This window comes from Saprolegnia diclina (assembly GCF_000281045.1).
Source record: "Saprolegnia diclina VS20 unplaced genomic scaffold supercont1.21, whole genome shotgun sequence".
Classification (NCBI taxonomy): Eukaryota; Oomycota; class Saprolegniomycetes; order Saprolegniales; family Saprolegniaceae; genus Saprolegnia; species Saprolegnia diclina.
The window spans coordinates 666,443-678,890 of record NW_008246088.1 but is presented as its reverse complement, the minus strand read 5'-3'; the positions used below and the strand labels follow the sequence as shown (position 1 = coordinate 678,890).

Sequence of the window (12,448 nt, the reverse complement as noted above, 5' to 3'; positions counted from 1 at the left end):
ATGGACGTTCGTAGACAAGCATAGAAATGTATTACACAAAGGTCTATCGACTTCTTAGTCGCGCTTTTGGACCGCCGAGAGCGCCGACCAGTACGACGCAAAGTTCCAGCTCCAGCCAAAGTTGCCGCCGTACTCTTGGAGGAGGTACTTGGGCTGTACAAAGAGGCGCGCATCGGCGTTGTTGCCAGAGAACGTTAGCTTCTTGGCGTCAATGGCTTCTGGCGTCATCTCGTCGGCGACCGGACCGGCCGACGCCATGTTGGACGTCTTGACGAGCTTGAGCTTGGCCATCGTGACGCTGTCGATGAACGGCGAGAGGAGCTTGAGGACGACCGAAAAGTACCACGACGCGTTGACCATGAGGCTCACACCGAGGCGCTAGCATGTGTTTGTACGTCCATGCTCATGTATCCCTCAAAATACCTCGGGGTAATGGCTCGACATGGTGTGGAGGAACTCGCGGGCGACCGAGAACGGCACCGAGTTGTGGCGGTTGATGTGCTATTACATTCCAGGTAGCATGAGCGATAGGCAGCTACGCAAACCTCGTAGTCGATGACAATGACGACCGACTCGCGGCCTTGGGGCATGAGCGAAATCGCCTTCTCCAGGTTGTAGCACGTGAAGCGGAGCTGGCGGTCGTGCGTCTTGGTGTTCTCCATGTGCGGGCGCATGTACCACACCGGGCGGCCGTCGCGCGCAAAGCCGCTAAGGAAGCTCTTGCCCGTCTCGGCCTCGGGCGCGACCTCGTCGGCCGTGATCTTGTCAGGTGCGTACTCAAAGCGCCACTTGAGCGTGATGGCAAGGCGCTCGATGGCCTGGTCGAGGTTGAACTTGGTGGCCTAGACGCAGCTAATTGAGCCTCTCGCAGCTACCTCGAGCATCATCGTAACGTTACCTTGAGGTAGCGCACGAGGCAGCGGGTGTCACACCACGCGAGGAGCTCGTCGTTGCGCGCCGCGTCCGTCGTGTTGCCCGTGCTCTTGGCCACGAAGGCGAGGTCGATCTTGGCCTGGAGCTTGGCGAGCACCTGCGCCTGGTCGGCCGAGACGTCGTGGACGGGCCAGTTGGCGGGCGCCGGCGCAAAGCTGTCGCCGGGCAGAAGCGTCAAGACCGGAACGTTCATGGTGGAAATCTCGAAATGCCATTGCGGTCGCCACCGCGTATCCGGAGGATTGCCAGCTAATCCGATATGATTGGCTATATATCCGGATGAGAGAGTATAAAAACTGGTTGATGGCGCGCGATCGACTTCATAAACCACAATGCTGCGACAGGGAGATGGGTGCAGCATCCTGCGCCCTTGCTCCTTTGGCTCCAAGCGCTTGCTTCTGGTAGGTTTCAAATTCATTTCCAGACTGGTTTCTAGAGTGATACCAAACCAGTTTCTGCCGGTATGTAGCGAACGACTCCAGCCACATTGCAGGAACCCATTGGACCATTTAGAGATGCGTTTTGGCCAATCCGGGCAATGTATGCGAGCGCCAATCACTGTCGCGGGTTGTTAAACTTTTGGCCAATCTGGGATTGGCACGCACAGCGTTAATTTCAGCCAATGCACGGTGCGAAAGATACGGTTCTGGCCAATCACATGGCGACATTCATGCCCATCAAATCGCCCCGTACCAGCTGCCACCGGCGCTTCGACGGCCATGGTCGCTCACGATGGCCGCTCGGGCGAAGCTCTCGGGCGATAGATCGCTACATGAGTCGAGTGTACGAGGACGAGACTATGCCGTGTGATGCAGCAGTGGTGAACCAAGCGAATGGATGGCCACTGAGCTGCCATCCATTTGACTGCTTCACCGAGTAGCCGCGGCAAGCGGCCGTGCCGACCGCGCACAGCGACCAGTTCCTGGCGTAGTAGCTGTGCCAGCTTTCAAGGGTCTTGTTCGGAACCAGTGGCCCCAAGCAGCGTGGTTTGTCGGATGCAAAGATATGGGCCTGATCCTCCCACAGCCAACCACATCAACGACCACCTTCAGTAGCCGCAGTACAGGGTCGAGTCGCCAGTACAATGTAAAAAGAGCTCGGCTTTTGCGTGCAGGCCCCAGCGCACGTTCAAGCACAAGGGAGCAAATGCGATGCTGATGCTGCTCGGCACGGCCTGGATGACTCAGCCACTCGAAATAGTGTTGGATTCCATCGTGTGGGTGCATTCCGCATCGTCTGTGTTGTAGCTCTTGTGGGACACCATCGATGTGCAGTACCTGCAACAACAAGGGGACATTCCTCTTGGCAGCAGAAGGCTATCGGAGCCATCGCTTTGTCGTTGCCGAGATCCCAGCGCTTGACGCGTAACTATAACCCTATTTGCAATAACACTATTCCAAGTCCTATCACACCGCCTCCTGCTCTGGCCAGAACGAGCAACTGCCCCCAATTGGTGTGTTAGATACTCATCCGTAATCCACATCCCGTGTCATTGGCAAGCGACCACTTCCGCTTTTGCCAGCATGCTGCCAACCGTCACGACGCGCCTTGTGCCCCGCTCGGCGCCGCCCGCCGCCGCCCACCGACGCCCGCTCCTCGGCGCCATGGCCGCGGCCGCGCTCTTCGCCGGCAGCTACGTGACGACCGAGGCCATCTTCCCGGCCTGGCTCCACGGTGACACGGGCCCGATCCCGTACGTCGTGCCCGCGGCCTGTGCCTTCGCCAACGGCGACCTCATTGCGCTGCAAGCCGACTCTGGCCAGTACGTTGCTCTCGACAACACGACCGACGTAGCGGTCGTCGCGCCGGCGGTCGCCCCGTCCGCGACCTGGAAGGTCTACAACACTGGTCGCCTCGGCACGCTCGCGCTGCAGGCTGACAGCGGCAAGTTCCTCGCGCGCTGCCGCGACACGCCGGCGGCCATTGTCGACGCCAACCACTGGTCCGACGGCGCGTACGCCCAGTGGACGTGCGTCGTCGCTGACGACGGCCGCATCGCGCTCCAAGCCGACACGGGCAAGTTCCTCATCCGCGACCGCAGCGCGACGCTCGTGCACGCCGAGAGCTGGGAAGACGCCAAAGCGCAGTGGGCGGTCGACCGCCTCCCCGTCTCGCCCGCCTGCACGTTTACGAACGGCGACGTCATCGGCTTGAAGAGCGATCTTGGTACGTTCATGGGTCGCTGCGACGACTGCCTTTCCATCCCGCGCGCAATCTTTGCCAATGCTCCCACCATGACACCAGATGCCACGTGGACGGTCTTCAACACGGCCAACGGCAAGCTCGTCTTCCGCGGCAACGACGGCAACTACCTCAACCGCGAGTACAAGCTCGTTCCGGGCGCGACGGTCGTCGACCAAGCGTTCAGCCGCGTCACGCAGGCCAAGCCGTGGGCCGAGTTTACCTGCGTCGACCTCGGCAACGGCGCGATTGGCCTCGAAGCCGACAACGGCAAGTATCTGGGCCGCTGCAGCGACTGCTTTCCTGGCGCCAAGCACTCGGAGAGCGTCGCGATGGACACCATCGACGCAAGCAGCGCGTCGGCGGCCCACTGGACGGTCGTGCGCCCCGCCTGAGGCACGAAGGCAACGGAGGAGGATGATCATGCCTGTGTATATAACTTAATCCAACGCAAAGTACGCTTGGCCTAGTCAGTTTGAAAACGCAAACACACCAGAGACGACATACCTTCGGTGAAGGCCGTGCGGAGCTTGGCGGCCAAGACGTCGCGCGACGAGTACCGAGGGAGCTTGAGGTACTTTTGGCACGTGTTGCACGACGGCAGCGACGCGTCTACGTCACCGCCAATCGAAATGGATTCGTGAGCGTCGAGGTACCTGTAGCCGACGAGACCGGCACGACGGTGAGGCCCAGCGCCGACCAGCCCGCCAGCGGCAGGCACGGACTGCCAGTGACAAAGAGAAGAAACTGGCCGCGCTCAAACGCAGAGAGCGTCACCAGAACCTCCACGAGCCACTGGATCTGGTCCGTCTCCCACGCGTACCCGGCGCTGCAGCAGAGACCGCTAGCCACCACAAATAAGAACGTAGCCCGTTGCGGGTAGGGTACCGCTGCAGCTCGTCACGTGTCCACGGCAGATCGCAATGCAGAAGCATCTATGCACGCACTTGCAGCCGACGATCGAATGGAATCAAAGTCGCACAAACCTGCCACTCGGCGGGCGTAAAGTACTGCCACGTGTGCACCGGCATGCACGTGGCAAAGCCACGGCGCAGCGCGGCCACCGGACCCGCAATGCTGACGCGCAAGACGTGGTCTTTGACGAGCGTCACGTATTCGTCGCGGTTGGCACACGTGACGGGTCGGTCGCAGCCCTGATCGCACAGCGGGTACTTGTCGACGCCCGGGAGGTTGAAGTAGAGCCCAAGCGACGCCATGTCCTACACAAACGCCGTCAACTAGGACTGACCAGGAAGCGAGCAGGTACCTCGAAGGTCGAGAGACGCTGCATCGAGTGATACAGCGACGCGTCCACCTCCAGCATGTCGTCCCAGACAAGCGCTTTGCCTTGAAGCAGCTTGAGAAAGCTCGGCGAGACGCGCAAGTCGAGCGAGTAGCCATCCTACGTCCTGTGCATCAGCAACTCGAATGCCACACGTCGGCCTCCATACAAGAAAAGCACGGCCCAGCGCGCGGCCCAAGGTCTCAAAAGCTTGCAACGCGTCGCTGCTACCCTCGAGCGCAGGATGGTGGGGTGCCGGAAAGAGCGGCGCGTCGAGATCGCGCCAGAGACGCAGCGTCGGCGCAGTGAACGCCCGAGCCAGCAGTCTACATCGGTACAGATGGTCATAAAAGGTCCCACGAACGGATGCGTACGTATAAAACTCGGTCGTGGGGCCAACGCCATGGCCGGCTTCGCCGTCAAAGCTCACGTACAGCACACTGGACGGCGGCACGGTCGCCCACGTCTTGTCGCTCGCCAGTCCGTCGCGCATCACCGTGATGGACGTGCGTCCGCTGATTTCCTCACTACGCGCCATTGAGACGGATCAAAGGCGGGGACCTACCGCGTCTTGCGCTCGGCTTTCGAACCAAGAAAGAAGCTGCTGCGGAGCGCAAGGGGCACGGCGGTCGGCTGCACGTGGAGGATCGCAGCGACGGCCTCGGGCACGACGCGCGACAGCTGGCGCCACTCTTCCTGCGCCATCGTCCCAAACGTCTGCGTCAAACGTGGCAGCACTGCCAGCGCATCGAGTGCGCGCAGCCACGCTGCTGGTGCTGTCGGCGGCACCTCCGTCTCGACAACATCCAATGCAACCATGGTTGCGTAGAGATCGCTCGGTGAGGCCGTGAGGGCGGCGACAAGGACAGAGTCAGACGGTGCGCAGATACGACCGCCCGCGAGGAGGTAGCCCAGCGCTTCGGAGCTGTCGACGGGCGGCAGCAAAGCGCCCGTCAGCGTCACATCCGCAAGAAACGCGTCATTGTCCTTTTTGGCCGACGGCAGTTGCTTGACGGCCAAGAGGACGTGCTGCACCGACAGAAGCGGGTGCGCACTGACGTCGACAACGCCATCGGGTCGACGAAGACGGAGGCGCAGCAGTGTCTCGTGCCAGTGGCCGTCTACTGGTGCAAACGTAAACTCGGAGGCAAACTGCTGGATGTCGACGGCACGCGGTAGCCACGGCGCGGTCTTGGACCGCGGCAGAAGCCAACTAAACAAGCCGCTCGCTGTCATCTCGTACAGCGTCGGTGGCTCCGTGACGCACGCATCGTCGATCGCGGCATACAGCGTGTCGTGGTAGTGCACGTCGTTGTCTCTCGAGAGCTGCGCGACGAGTGCAAAGAGCGGGTGCGACAGCTCGCCCGCCATAAGACCATGGCGCACCAGCAGATGCGGCTCTTTGAGGTTTGCCTGGAGCTGCGCGATCTGGTCGGCGACCCAGTCGTCGTGGCGGCCCGTGACGCGAAGGATGCCAAGCACGAGACACACGCGGTGCCAGCCGGGACCATCGGCAGGATCAAGCAGCTGCATGTACAGCGGCAGTCCGAGCAAGAGCGCCATCTCTTGGGCCTCGTACTCCAAAAAGAACCCAATCGGTTCGGCAAACAGTGGCGCGATCCGGGGCGCGAGCGTACCCACACGCGCATCGTCGTTGGACAACGTCGGTGTCATGTGGCCCGCCAGCACTTGGTCGTAGCGGAGCTTGCGGATGAGCCATTCTTGCTGCTGCATCTCAAAGTGCGTGGGGACCCGGGGCGCGCCGCAGACACCGCAGAACGTGTACGCCATGGGCTGCAGCATCGTGCACTCGCTGCACGACCACTCTGGCTCGTACGGCGCCCGCGGTACGACGCTCGTGTCGCGCAAGGCGGCCACCTTGGTGAGCACGGCGATCGCCGCTGCCTTCATGTCGTAGTACGCGAGCGTTGGTGCGTTATTGCTCGCAGGGGCAAAGCAGTACGCGGTGAAGATCTCGCACCACGCCGAGAGCATGCTGTCGGAGAAGACGGGCACAAGGTACTCGAGGTACCCAAGGATCGACCGCTGCTGCGCGTGCGACCAGCGCGGGAAGGCGTCACGCCAGAACGAGAGCACGGCCGTGTCGTGCGCGAACGCGGCGAGGTAGCTGTGGTCGGTGACGAAGACGAGCATGAGCGCATCGGTCGTCCACTGCAACGCGAGGCCAGCCAGTGTCGGGTCCGGATCGTTCGCGTACTCGATGACAATGGTATCAGCCATGGCGAGGAGCGCTGTTGCATGCTCGGGCGACGCGTCGACGTTGGCCGCGCGGACGGCGAGCTCCAAGACGCGCTTCTTGGTCGCGAGATGGGAGCCATGGAGCGTCGAGAGGAAGAGGTACGCCGCACCGGACAGGAGAACCCAGGACGGTCGATCACGGGCCAGCGCGCGCGACCAACGCAGCGCCTGCTCGGTCGTGTCGGTGTCGTGGAGGCTCATGGCCGCGCAGAGGACGGTCTCGACGACGTGCACGTTCAAGGACGGGTCCATCGCAAAGGCCGGATCCGTGTCGAAGAGCGCGTTCATGGCGCGGAGCACGAGGAGCATTGTTGTCGGGCAATAGTACGCATGCACGAGCACGTTGGTCAAGGTCGCCACCTCGATCAGCGGCGACGTCGGAAGCGCCTCGTCGTCGCCATTGCCATCATCATCGTCCGCATTCCACCGACGGTCCTGCGCTTCTTCGCCCTCTTCTTCTTGGTGCAGATGGAGCGCCTCAATGAGCTCGAAGAGGAAGAGCATCTGCGTCTCCGGGTCGCTCCCGACGCCGACGAGCCCATCATACTGGCCCATGATGCGACTCGACCAAAGTATCGAAAATGTCAACCTGGGCAAAATCCATCCGAGAAACGCCAATCCACCAATCCTGGCGCCGCAAGCAGCTGCTTTTCAGCCAATCAACGGCGCGGTATCAAGTGTCAATGGCACACCAGTCATGGCTGCCGCCAGGTGGAGCAGCAAGGACCACCGCTACGCGTACGAGGCTACCTCTTCTGTCCTGCGCCGTCATCCACGCAGCCTACTCTCTCTAGCATCATTGCCAAGCATACGCATGGTTCGGTCACTGTGAGCGATGGTCGCATGTTGAAGACGAGGTGGAGAGGCCACTTCAAGCTACTGCCACCTACATGTCCTTCTTCTCGGACGTCTTGGAGAAGCGGACGACGATAAAGAGGATCGTGCCGAGAAGCAGCACCGGCACCAGCAGCGGGCTGGTCACGAGCGACGACGCTGGCGGCACCGCCACCTGGAGCTTCACCGGCTGCTCGGCGCCCTTGCGCAGCCCGCGCTTGCCAATGTCCGGCGCGTCTTCGTACACAAAGCCCTTTTCGTGGTTGATGCACGGCCGCACCGGCGCATTCTTGTCGTCTTCGTCGTTGTTGTTGACGGCGGCGGCGGCGAGGGCCGGGCGCACGGTGGTCGTCGTCGGTGGCACGGTCGTCAACACGTCGGCGGGGAGCGGTGGGCACGCGCGGGGCCGTTTCTACGGCGCCGATCGAGCCATGTAGCGTGCGTTGCATTTGCTTACGTTGCGGGGACCCTTGTACGCGTTGCAGATACCGAGCGTGAGCATGTCGTAGCTGACGCCTTCGGTCGGCGAGCCCAAGATGGTGCCGTCGACCGTAGTCTACGACTTTGCATGAGCGACGAGGACGAGGAAGAGGCGTCGTACGTGGGGCAGCCACGGCGTATCGACCGTGTTGGTCGTCTCGATAAACTAGACCACCAGGTGGTGCAGTCACCAGGACGCAGACAGGGCGGGTACCTTTTCGAGCAACTTCGCGCTGTCTTTTTGGTAGCAGGCCTTCATTTGCGCGAGCGCGGGGCCGCGGAAGCACATGCCTACGATCTTATCCCAGGCGCCGCGCGGCTTGTTCTCGTCTTCCATGCACTAGCATGCACACTATTGTCATTGGCACCAGCTGGACAGTGCGTACGGCCAAGTGCTTGGCTTGCTCCGCGACCACCGGGTACAAATGAATCGCGCAGCTCATGTAGCGGTGGCCGACGCACTCGGAGGGGCCGCCCGTGCAGCTAAATGCGCCACTCGTGCCCGTGGTCGAGCCCGACGGGTACGGCCTAATCCCAGGTTTGTCAAGTCTCTGCGTATGATGACGAGCGTTGCTTACATGAAAGTGAGAATCTCGGTAAACCTACAACGTAGAGAGAGTTAGGACATGAACCCAGCACGAAGCGCGTCGTACTCGGGGTCTTGGAGCACGCGCAAGAGCGGATCGTTCAAGTACCACTTGCAGGCAGGGCTAAAGCACCGCGTCGTCGACGCAAACACTCGAGTCGGAAACGTACCAGAACGCGCGCCAGATGACTTGGAGTTGAATCTTGGCGGCTGCTGGCAGTGTCGTTGGCAGTGCCGTCGTCGTGGGCGGTTGCGTCGTCAGCGGACTCGCGGTTGCGGCGGCGACAGGCACAACGACGGTCGTCGCAGCGACAGTTGGCGTCGGGCGACCGAGGAGCCCGTAACACTCAACCGGGAGGTACTAGATGGGTTTGAAGAGGTACGACATGCACGCTGTCCTACCTTGTCAGGACCGTTGTATGCGCTGCAGACGGCAAGCTTGAGGTCCTTGAGCATGACGCCCTTGGTCACATCGCCGACAACGCCGCCCTTGACGATCGTCTACGCAGAGTATTTGTACGGAGCGCAGGTGCACTGACAAGACATACGTAGGGCATCCAGCCGAGGTCCACAGCTTGGGCTTCCTTGGTGAGCTAGAACGACCCAGATCAAGATGTTGGTGTGGCGTGAAGTTGTCGCTACCTGGCGCAGGAGACGCGTGCTGTCTTCGGCCTTGCACTTGCGCAACGCAGCGATTGCGACCGGGTCAGGGTAGCAGAACTCGAGGCGCGACTGCCACGTGTCGCTGCCGTCGCGCGCTTCCATGCACTAGGGATGCCATCAGACGACGCATCCGATCGGACGGTGATGCGCCTACCGCCATGTGCTTCATGTACGTCTCGACCGAGTCCTTGTCCTTGTCGAGAATGCACGCAAACCAGCGGTGGCCCTCGCACTCGGACGGGCCGCCCGTGCACTCAAAGCCAGCGTCCGTCTCGGTCATGCCTGCTGCCGGGTTCAAGCTACACACTATTTTACGCATCATACACGACGAGTCGCCTTACGAGAGGTCGGTGATCGCGCGGAATCTACAAGCAAGCCATAAGCATGCGGCGAACCATGGGCGACGCGTCGTACGCAGGGTCCGAGACGAGCTTGATGAGCGGATCGCCAATGTACCATTGGCAGGCGGGGCTAGAAAGGGTGTCGACGATCGACGATCGCAGCTGCAGACATACCAGTAGGCACGGAAGATGACGCTGATGGGCACGCGCTGGGCCTTGTCGAGGGCGGCGGCGGCGACGGCCGCCCACAGCGCCAGGATGAGACCGATTACGTGCATGTTGGCAACTGTCCTGCGAGGGGTTGATGGCGTCGCCCCATTCGTTGCGATTCATCCAATCAAACGTTTTTATTTTGATCTTTTCATCCAATCGAATGCGTTTCGAACGGCGGCGCCAGCTTTTTCATCCGGCTCGCCCAGAAGATCCAGTTAGTTAACATATCCATTGCAGTACATACTAGCATACTGTACCTTGTCCTAAGCTCTTATTCTCATATTGTCCATCCAGTGTATATTGGACAAGTTGTCTGCCAGACGCGTGGCGGCGCTATTGTCGAGAGAGTTGGTCGAGTGTGTGGCGTGGAAACGTCATCGCCAAGGGCTCATCCCTTCACACGCCGAGTGATAATAATGGCGCAGTGACGAGCCATGATAGGCTGCGCGACCTAATATGAAGCTCCCTTCTTGACTGAGAGCGAACTGCGGATCTTCGAGTAGGCTTAGTGGGCGGCGACACAGCACTGTCGGTCCGATGAGCCTTGCGACTCGAGTCAATGCTGCTACTTGAGACTTATTCTTCGTGTTTACGATGTCGATGTCAAAGATGGCTGCCAACGACGGTTGATAGCTCCATAGGCGCACTGTGTGAGCACTCATAACACTGTGCGATCTATTTTGGACGCGTGAAGTGTGCCCAGCATGGCCAAGAGCAAGCCAGCGCCCAAGCCAGCACCCAAGCCTGCGCCCAAGCCAGCACCCAAGCCTGCCTCTAATCCAGCCCCGAAACCTGCCGCTAATCCAGCCCCGAAACCTGCCTCTAATCCTGGCCCGAAACCTGCCTCGAACCCTGGCCCGAGGCCTGCGTCGGGACCGAATCCTGCACCGAGACCCGTGGCCAACCCCGGCCCCCGGCCCGCGCCCAATCGAGCCCCCGTCTCACGGAGCCCAGGATACGTCGCGTATGTGACGCCAAAGCCGCTCTGGGTCTCGAGGCCCCAGCCACTCGTCGTCGTCTTCAGCACGAACTCGTTTTGGTCCAAGCGGTCGTCCTGTGCGACGCGCTACTGCGACAACAGCTACGCGGCGTGCAAGGCGATCTACAGCTATGACGAGTGCACGTGCGTCCCCGACTTGCTCCAGTGCATCCAAGCCAAGTGCCAAAGTGAGTATTCGGCCGCCATTGCCGAGTGCCAAAGCGCGATACGCCGCGACACGCTCTGTCGCCTCTCGTGTACGCCTGCCGCGCCGGTCGACTGGACCGCCGAGTACGTCGTCACCAACTACAGCGTTGTCGTGGAGCTTCTCATTGAAGGCATGACATCGTCCTTATGGGAGAGCTACGGCGTCGACGTCGCTCAGCTCCTCGTCGATGCCCAAGTAAATGCAACGAGCAACGACACTCTCCTCGCTGTATGGCCCGTCACGATGACGACACCACCGTACGACGTCATGAATGGCTCGGCCGCTGCGCTGCAGATGACGGCCGAAGTAACCACAGACGATCCGGACGGCATGTTGGAAATGCAGTCGCTCTTTCGCAACGAGTCGACGACCACGTGGCTCGCATCGACCTTGTGGGACTATGGCGTCCTCGACGACCCAAATCAGTTGGCCATCACCAGTGTCCAGACACTCGTGGTGCCAATCAACAGCACCACATCGACGTCCAGTGCTGCTTCGACAGCGGCGCTCATTGGCGTTGCCGTCGGCGTTGTCCTCGGGCTCAGCCTTTTGGGGTTAGGGTACTATTGCTGCCGACGCCGCTACCGGTCGCCTGCCATTGCGTGCGTTGGCCAAAAAGGATAACGCGATACGAATATCACGAGTCGCTAACCAGTTATATTCTAGTAGTCGATATACTGCTCATGAAAACGCCTCACCTCGCTATCAACCAATCCTACACAAGGTCGATTAGCATTGATTGTCCTCCATGATTACCCGCAGGATGCCCGCGATCGGCTCCTCAGTTGCATATGCAGCTCGTACGTCGAGCAAGCGCGTAGCGACGTGAAGTCGAGCTATTAATTGGCCACCGCATTTGCGATGCTCGATAGTCCATCAGACAATATTGTCCACACGCAAAGTATATATGATGTAAATGCACTATAGTCGTTTACGCGTCGTGGGGTCCGAAAAACTCGTAGTGGACTTGCGACGCCGGAATGTGCCACTGCGATAGGACAATGTCGCGCACAGAGCGCATAAAGCCCGGCGGACCGCAAAAGTAGTAGTGCGCGTCCTTGGTGGGAATGATCTCGTCGAGGAGGTCGGCGCTGAGGCGGCCGTGGCGCTCGCCGTCGACCGGCGAGCCGTACACGCTCACAAACGACACATTGTCTGCCGTCCGCGCGCGGAGTTCGTCGCGAAGCGCCTCGACGGCCGGCGACCGCGCCGCGTGTACGAATAGGATTGTGTTGGGCACGTTCTTGTCGAGGAGGTCGTGGACCATGGCGGCCAAGGGCGTGATGCCGACGCCGCCGCTAAGGAGCACGATCGGCTTGTCACTGGCGTCCTGCAAGAAAAAGTCGCCGCAGGGCACCGACACTTGCAGCGTGTCGCCTTCGTGCACGTCGTCGTGGAGGTACGACGAGATTTTGCCCATCGGACACCCGGACGCGGCAGGTCCCTCGCGCTTGACCGTGATGCGGTACTCGTCCTTGCCTAGATACTA

The 12,448-nt window shown here is 60.8% G+C and overlaps 6 protein-coding genes across 6 annotated transcripts; 2 read left to right on the top strand and 4 right to left on the bottom strand.

The window, feature by feature from the left end:
* Positions 1-1,135, bottom strand: SDRG_07506 (hypothetical protein). The gene is made up of 4 exons (XM_008613343.1): positions 899-1,135; positions 546-842; positions 424-501; positions 1-378 (listed from the first exon to the last, which is right to left on the bottom strand). Exons 1-4 carry the CDS (start codon positions 1,124-1,126, stop codon positions 55-57), a joined length of 927 nt encoding a protein of 308 aa, XP_008611565.1. The 5' UTR covers positions 1,127-1,135; the 3' UTR covers positions 1-54.
* A 1,321-nt stretch (positions 1,136-2,456) lies between these two features.
* On the top strand, positions 2,457-3,509 carry SDRG_07505 (hypothetical protein; the record flags this gene model as incomplete). Its single annotated transcript, XM_008613342.1, has 1 exon — positions 2,457-3,509. The coding sequence occupies one exon, from the start codon at positions 2,457-2,459 to the stop codon at positions 3,507-3,509; it is 1,053 nt and encodes a 350-aa protein (XP_008611564.1).
* A 12-nt stretch (positions 3,510-3,521) lies between these two features.
* Positions 3,522-7,232, bottom strand: SDRG_07504 (hypothetical protein). Its single transcript, XM_008613341.1, has 9 exons — positions 4,962-7,232; positions 4,771-4,923; positions 4,566-4,722; positions 4,382-4,516; positions 4,101-4,334; positions 4,003-4,049; positions 3,771-3,958; positions 3,622-3,726; positions 3,522-3,580 (listed from the first exon to the last, which is right to left on the bottom strand). The coding sequence occupies exons 1-9, from the start codon at positions 7,208-7,210 to the stop codon at positions 3,555-3,557; spliced, it is 3,294 nt and encodes a 1,097-aa protein (XP_008611563.1). The 5' UTR covers positions 7,211-7,232; the 3' UTR covers positions 3,522-3,554.
* A 241-nt stretch (positions 7,233-7,473) lies between these two features.
* Positions 7,474-9,842, bottom strand: SDRG_07503 (hypothetical protein). Its single transcript, XM_008613340.1, has 15 exons — positions 9,734-9,842; positions 9,633-9,689; positions 9,560-9,583; positions 9,373-9,517; positions 9,198-9,323; positions 9,104-9,148; positions 8,958-9,056; positions 8,726-8,916; positions 8,623-8,679; positions 8,548-8,571; positions 8,356-8,497; positions 8,184-8,309; positions 8,091-8,135; positions 7,947-8,045; positions 7,474-7,901 (listed from the first exon to the last, which is right to left on the bottom strand). The coding sequence occupies exons 1-15, from the start codon at positions 9,835-9,837 to the stop codon at positions 7,542-7,544; spliced, it is 1,644 nt and encodes a 547-aa protein (XP_008611562.1). The 5' UTR covers positions 9,838-9,842; the 3' UTR covers positions 7,474-7,541.
* A 598-nt stretch (positions 9,843-10,440) lies between these two features.
* Positions 10,441-11,583, top strand: SDRG_07502 (hypothetical protein; the record flags this gene model as incomplete). Its single annotated transcript, XM_008613339.1, has 1 exon — positions 10,441-11,583. The coding sequence occupies exon 1, from the start codon at positions 10,477-10,479 to the stop codon at positions 11,581-11,583; it is 1,107 nt and encodes a 368-aa protein (XP_008611561.1). The 5' UTR covers positions 10,441-10,476.
* A 307-nt stretch (positions 11,584-11,890) lies between these two features.
* Positions 11,891-12,387, bottom strand: SDRG_07501 (hypothetical protein; the record flags this gene model as incomplete). Its single annotated transcript, XM_008613338.1, has 1 exon — positions 11,891-12,387. The coding sequence occupies exon 1, from the start codon at positions 12,377-12,379 to the stop codon at positions 11,891-11,893; it is 489 nt and encodes a 162-aa protein (XP_008611560.1). The 5' UTR covers positions 12,380-12,387.
* Positions 12,388-12,448: the final 61 nt, after the last annotated feature.